General features: G+C 42.2%; 1 protein-coding gene across 1 annotated transcript in view; it reads right to left on the reverse strand.

Moving 5' to 3' along the window:
• Positions 1 to 23: 23 nt before the first annotated feature.
• LOC138635052 (reticulon-4-interacting protein 1 homolog, mitochondrial-like) overlaps positions 24 to 7,458 on the reverse strand; it is a 12,026-nt gene continuing 4,591 nt past the window's right edge. The window contains exons 3-9 of the mRNA XM_069722359.1: positions 6,325 to 6,393; positions 5,722 to 5,846; positions 5,141 to 5,189; positions 4,895 to 5,031; positions 4,157 to 4,340; positions 2,317 to 2,412; positions 24 to 1,127 (exon numbers count right to left, since the gene is read on the reverse strand). Of these exons, the coding sequence (XP_069578460.1) occupies positions 924 to 1,127; positions 2,317 to 2,412; positions 4,157 to 4,340; positions 4,895 to 5,031; positions 5,141 to 5,189; positions 5,722 to 5,846; positions 6,325 to 6,393 (864 nt within the window). The 3' untranslated portion in view covers positions 24 to 923. The remainder of the gene's footprint in view (positions 1,128 to 2,316; positions 2,413 to 4,156; positions 4,341 to 4,894; positions 5,032 to 5,140; positions 5,190 to 5,721; positions 5,847 to 6,324; positions 6,394 to 7,458) is intronic.

Raw genomic sequence — 7,458 nt, forward strand, 5'->3', positions numbered from 1 at the left:
TAATTAAGGGTTCTATTTTGTCTTTTCATTGAACCTTCATCAAACTGGTTTCTGCCTTATTTTAATTAACTTAATTCAGTGTTAGCACTTTTCCATCCCTTTTTATGTAATGTCATGTTATACAGGACATATCGCCTTACTTTCCAGCTGCATGCAATGAGGAAACAAAAAAAAAAAAGTACATCTTGTGTCTTTTATTTTTGTTTAACCAAAACTATACAACAGAACTTGTTTGTTTTCATAATTATTTTTGTCAATAAATTTCTCAAATACATTGTACATTAGACTGAGCTGCGCTTGGTGTACAACAATTTAGAAACAAAACTAAATGTTTCAGATAAGAAGTTTCTGTAGTTGTTGTTTCCCAAAGGCTGAACCTACTTTTCTGTTTAGAATACTCAGCTGTATGGCATCTACGTAATGATGGGTAAATGACATCAGAGGGCTCGTAGCAGTTGTGAAACGACTCAACATGGAGACGATGCAAATGTAAAAGAAGGAAAAAAAAAAAGTTACCTGTCTAGTTGAACTTGTTTCTGGAGGGTAAACATGTCGAAAGCCAAACATTTCCTGGTAGTTATGTTTGTAATAAACTAGCTTCATTGTGCGACTCCATGTTGAATCATTTGCGGCAATCGGCAGCTCACCAAAAGCCTGGTTACCATTACCTGCTGGGTGCTGACCTGAGTGGTATTTATTAGTCAGCAGTTTGTAATTATAGTAACTCCAGCAAAACATGAACGCAACAGAACTCGGGTACCTTGTGAATACTTCAAGACGGTACCCGAGGGTGTAAGATTTAACAACAACCCTCGGCACGCTCAGACCAGGACCTTTCTCTTTGGATAATCCAGTTTGCTGCAGTCAAGCGTGGCCTTGTAAAGGTGAGAAGGATCACAGGAGCAATTCTCTTGGCACTTGCATTAGTGTTGCCTGGCTGTTTCTTGCACTTCCTGCTCTGACTCTGCAGTCTCTGTGCAGCTGCTCTGCACCAACTCCTCGGCCTGCCCGTTATCCTCCTCAGCCACCCTGACGACGGTCTTCCCTCTGGCGTGGCCCTGCTCCAGCCTCTGAAAAGCCTGAGGCACCTGGGTAAAGGGAAACTGGGCCTCCACCACTGGCAGGATCTGTGATGAAGCAGCAGAAAAAATATCAGGAACGTGAGCTGAAAATCAAGAAGTGTGTCCGGAAACCATTTAAAGATCAGATTTAAACGCTAAGTTTAATCAGCAAGGGGTGAAATCGTTTTTGAAAATGAGTTTTGGTCTTTGTTTTAATGTCTGACATGGATGGGTGGAACTCGTTTTATTTGACAGGAGAATTAGTACTGACAGTTTGACATTTAACTCAATTAGATATATTTATGTGACAAATTATGGTGTCTAAATTATGCTGATGAGGTAAACACTCTTAACACATTAAGTGCTCCAAACCAGACAAAATAAACGACTGTTCTTTTTTCAACAGCACAGGACCCAGATCTGGAGGTTTCTTTCGCCACAGCGCGGCATTTCAAAAATATAGTGATTCATTGATTTAACCAATTCAAACTAGCAAATAGCGACGAGCTCCTAATGCTACATCATCTCTGCTTTCATCTCTGCAAATGTGAGAACGTGAGGGAGGGTTTCAGAATGTGATGAGGCTGGACAATCCTGCGCTAGTCCCACAACACAAGCAGCTTGTTCTTCTGGTCAGCACCTCTTGTCGTTAACAATGAATGGGGAGCGCGGTGGCGTCACTGGAAACCATCCACACTTCTGATGGGACATGCAGGGAGAGCGCGCGCGTGTGTGTGTGTGTGTGTGTGTGTGTGTGTGTGTGTGTGTGTGTGTGTGTGTGTGTGTGTGTGTGTGTGTGTGTGTGTGTGTGTTTTGTGACAGGCGGGGGGGCCGTGTGTGCTCGTAGCTTCCCGCCACGGGTCTGAGTGTGCCGCTCGCCGTAAGCCCCAGGACAAAAGGACAGAAGTCCCACACGCTTTTGCAAATGGCTGCTCAGCACTGTTTCAAAACCCATTCACCGTCTCTTGGCGCCTGACTCAATCGCCCAGCAGCAAACCGTGCACCCCAGCAACCAACCAACCAGCAGAGTGGGAATGCGACGCTCACTTCTGAACAAAGCCACAGGGGAGCCTTGAATACAGGCATGTATGGAATCCCTGCTATGTTCATATTCACTGCACTGTATGATCTCCATCCCTGCATGAATTTTACCCTTTGATGTGCAAATGAGAGAACTTCAATCTCCCCTATTCTGTCAGTATAAATGGCTCTGAAGGGGCATGTGTATGATGTGAATTATAAGTCAACACAGTACCTTCCCTGCATCCACCAGCTTGCTGACCTCATCCAGAGCGGGCCCATCTGGAGCATAAAATCCCCACCTGTAGAAGACTCCTCCTGATATTATATTCTGAGAGGCAAACAGAGTGAAGGCAGTAATTAGAGGTCGGGCAGGTCTGCACCTCCCGGCGCAAATACAACACACACAATGGTAATCTGGTGTACAATGATAAGCAAGTCAGCATACAAAGGTCTCCGGGGGTCTTTACATTTTCATAAATGTCAACCGTTTTAATAGAAAAACTGAAAACATAATGAGTCATGGGAAAAATCCAAATATGAAAAACACATTCAAAATGTTGCAATTGATCTGTTGTCACATTAACTAGTGAAGTTTACTATGTCTTCCAAACAACCAAATCTGACTTCTATAAAATATTATGAGACGGTAATTTTCTTGATCAGCTGTTAGAAACATTTGTTACCATCGACAGACTAAATTAAAAAAGAAAGATAAAGCTGTTGTTAGTCACGAATGATCTTTGAAGGCAACTACTGTTGCTAAATATGTCATATATCTAATGAAAATGTATATTTTGTTTTGCCCATTTTATTGTGTCACAAGCAAAACCTCCTAATGGACCTTTTTCATGGCAGACATTTTAACATGTCATACCAGGATCAGCAAAACTGTGATCAATAACACCAATCCTGGCTATACTCCATTTGGGGTTATAAGATTCAGGTTCCTCCTAGTCTAAACAGAGAAACCACTAATGGTAGTTGCATCTGTGCTTTTCCTGCCAAGTCAAAATGAGTACGAATCTATCACACAACTAGAAAAGAAGAAAGGAACGGTCATGTACTAATCTGGAAATACAGCACTCATTGATATTTAATAATAATCTTCAATTTTTAATGCGCTATCACTTTGCCACACCTCTTAAACTCTGGGAAAGCTACACCAACTTAAAAAAAAACAAAAAAACAACCAGACTGTTCCCCACCAAGAAGTTGAACACTAGAGGGCTCAGTTGCACCGTGATCCCTCAGATGGAAAAGACATGCTGGACAGAGCTGGACACTGAGGGTGTGACTGCTGCAGCTGAACCCCACCAAACCGACCGGCTGGCTGCCCCTCTGGACAAAAGGGCTCGGAGGCACAAACACCGGTATTTGCCAGTGGGGGTGGGGGTGAGGGGGATAGTCGGCCACAATCTGAACAAACACCAAATACTGCTGGTTCAGCAGCAAGCCCACACTCGCACACACACTGTCTCATCCACACACCCAGTTTCAACACAGCTGGCAGTTGTGCTGTCACCCCCCCAGCACAACTTAAACCACCCATCCTGCCCTCGTCTGTTCATCCACCAACCTCCTGACATGCACCCCCCTGACAGCACCTGGAGGGGCATGACGTACACACAATAACATGAGGCTTACACACATGCAGGGACTCTTAATGCTCAGATTCTCTCCCCACATGCACCCAGTCAGATTTATTACACCCTACTCAAGATCAAACATGAAAGGGGAAAACATGCTGTGAAGCCAAGTCAAGTTATTACATGATTTATGTCCTCCCTGTTTCACCTGAACATCGATTCATCTGAGTGGAAATAAAAGGTATCAGAAGTTTCTAGTGGTTGGAACAGTCAAGTATGGCATTCCAGTTTGGGAGCACCTGTAGCCCACACCCAGGCCAATGAGAAATACAGGGCTCAGTGCCTTTTGTGAAAGTAAACAACATGGGACAAAGGGTTGCACTTGTGTGGTTTGTTTATGTTGGAACATAAACAGCATTATAATCTTTCAGATTAGCTTTGTTAGATTCCAAACTGAAATAGAAAGTTTGTTTTACTCGTGTTTACCTGAATGGCCTTGTTGTGCAGGGTGAAGCCAGAATGAACCGTCCCATCCAACAGGCCCATGGAGTCGGTGTTGGAGAGTAAAGGTGTGACCAGTGTGACGTACTTTGCCCCAGACCAGGGCTTCAGCAGGCCCATCGCCCACTGCTCTGTATCCCCACCAACACCGTCCAAAACAACATCAAACCTGGTGGTGCAAAGACACAGTGTCAAACTTAAAGAATTCCTGCTGGACACAGGATTAAAAAAATAAATAAATCAAATGATCTTATGTCAGTATGGTTTGTGTTGGTAGAGCCTTATTTGAAAGCTATAATAAGTGTCTTTAATTGTTATGCCTTCAAGTTTAAGATGAGGTTTACCAATTTGGTTCTGGTGGCAGAAAAACAAGTGAACCAGCATCCACTCAGACCTTAAGCCCTGGTTTCCATGGAAACTAGAAAGTGAGTCAGTGAGCAGGTGTGCCATGCTGACAGGAAGATGTTGACTGAATTTGGGGTGTTAAAGGGGGGAAAGCACACAGAATATTTAGCAGTCCTAGATGATTCCATTTCATTAGCACCTTCATTGGACTGGCACTGACTTTAATGATACTTCATTAGACTCTGGGGTTGCGGCTACAAAGAACATTTTGCTCCAATCTCTTTCTTTAAAAAAAAGAAATAGTACAATGAAATCACTTCAGACATGATGTACCGCACAATTTCTGAGTCTGGTTATCTGTGAATTTACAACTCTTACTTCTCCATCATTTGCAGTTGTTCAGCCGCATCTCCTGCTGTGTAGTCCACCACCTCGTCTGCCCCCAGCCCTCGAACAAGGCCTTCGGCGTTCTGAGAGCAGGTAACAGTAACGTGGGCACCCCAAGCCTTCAATAGCTGGCAGAACACAGAGGAAGAAAACAGGAATACACAAACAGCAAGAGGCCTTACATTCGTGAAGGGATTTGAAAGAGTCAAACACACACGACGGCAGGAATACGCTCACCTGAATGGAGAATGTTCCAACACCTCCTGATCCTCCAGTGATCAAAACTCTAGGAGGAGAAACCCCAGCAACCACAGGGTCATTCAATTACTGCGTGACTCATTTAAGCGAAGCTATAAAAAGAAGTGGAAGCCTTGGGGTGGGGGGGGGGGGGGGTAAAGGGATTTGCAGGTTTGGAGGCTATTACGTTAGCGGAGGAGTGGAAGTTCAAATAGGTTACACATCAGGTTACGGTTTTTTTACAGTCTGCGGGTTAAAAGCATGATTTTAAAACCCTTCTGATGCCAATTAGAATGAAATAGGGAACCAGTTTGACTACTGAAATGAATGAATTAAAAAAGGTCTCATGAATGTAAAGGTCTGCATGACTGGACTGATTTCTCAACAGGAAAAGAGCCCATTAAAAAATCCAACACCCAAAGAATCAATTCAAGGATTACACTTTATAACAGTATTCAGGGCCTTACACCTCTCACTCTTTCCCCGATACTCTGATTCCCATCTCTCATGTTGTGCGCATAAATGGCAAGAGGGTGAAAGACGTTCAATACAAGGTTATCCAGGATCGGCCTGATGCTTGCCTTTTATTTGAAGAGCTGTCTCTGCAGAGACCACCTGCATTGACAAGTGCAGACAGAGCCGTGCTGGCCACATAGGGGATGGACGCTGCCTCTATGTGACTCAATAATTTGGGTTTATGGGAGACCTGCAAAAACACACAGACAATGCAACCAGTTAGGAATATAAAAAACACGTAAACAATATTTGAAAATTGAGAATTTAAAAGCTGAGTCTAATCACCTTGGCTGCTGCGAAGGCAGCTAAAGCGAGAGCTGCTGAGTAAATGAAGTACAAGGCAGCCAGAACACAGGGCAATTTGTGTGTCCTTGTAATTGCTGCCACAGTGGGAACTGCTACCGAACAAACTTAATCCTAATTACTTCTTACACCGCAGCATTACATAACAGGGGGCCCCTCTCCCAAACTTTTGTTCAATATGTAATTTTTCGTTAAAATAAGAGTTCTCGGTCAACTTTGAAAAAAAATTTGAAAACACACTGACAGTAAAAGTCAAATGACTTTAAAGGCAGTCATAGTGTAGACAATCATTTAATTATACACAGTGAAATTCCTATTTAAAAACAATTCTTCGATCGTACTACCGTACAGACTCTACAGCTCACCTCATATTCTGTTAGAGTCACAAATTGTGCCAGACTGCCTTGTTTCCACGGAGGAACAGCGGCCCACACCTGGAAGACAAATATGACATTTAACACGCTGAGCGCAGCACAAATTAACCGGCTACTCGTAGTCTCTGACTCTGGTTAATCTGCTATTAAGGTCTGAGACATTTGAAGATCTTTGCTGGAACACCATTACAAGAATAGTGCATGTGGGTTGTTTTTGTTTTTTTCTACTGGTGTATTGTTCTATTATTTAATCACATTCATTTCAAGGTGAATTTTTCATAATTACATTTCTGTCTGCAGGAAGACAGTAATGTGGATATGTGGGAGACAACACAGAGGTCTCCGAATACATTTGAGTCACACACATTTGATGATTAAGCAGAAATAACTTTCTTCAAAGAAAATGTTTTGACTGTGGAGGTGTGTGTGTTTGGGGTAATAAACAGTGTGCCAATAAGAATTACATTTATGTAAAACCAGCAATTCTGTCATCAGAAGTATCAACTTGGGGGAGTTGGGAACGCTTGTGTCAGATCATTGTGGGTAGTGTTGCAAATTTGGGCAATATTGGAGTTTTATGAGTTTTACATCAATATTTACATGTTCTCAATTGATTTTATGGATGATCCACATCTCACCTGTATATTACAAGATCCATTCAATGGTCACTTTGTTAGGTACGCCTATACAATTTAATGCAATCCACTGTACCAGAAGTACCACAAATATTCTTTCCCCCTCATGTTCCTGTGGTGCTAAAACATTAAAACATGTGTCAATAAAATGCATACCAGTTCAACACCACTGTAAAGAAATACAAGATTTAGAATTTAGACATATTATGAATTGTTATCAGCTGAAGCCTCAAAGACATATTTAAATGCAATGATTTGTTTTCTTTTCTACATTATGAATGTAAATAACAGTGTTGGTCTCAGGGAAGCAAGACTGTCATCAAATATTTTAGATCACTTCACAAACAAGCCCTGAAGTCCTGGACAGGAAATCATGTCAATATTGTCATTGTGAAATATTTTTGAAATATAAAATGTAAAGCTTTGGCAAATTAATTTAGAATTCAGATGTTTGCCCAAGATGATAAATAATGCTGCTCCTCCACTGTTG

This window comes from Brachyistius frenatus, unplaced genomic scaffold (assembly GCF_029030835.1).
Source record: "Brachyistius frenatus isolate BFR_SWC_R1_liver_20210118 unplaced genomic scaffold, ASM2903083v1 Contig_288, whole genome shotgun sequence".
Taxonomy (NCBI): domain Eukaryota; kingdom Metazoa; phylum Chordata; class Actinopteri; family Embiotocidae; genus Brachyistius; species Brachyistius frenatus.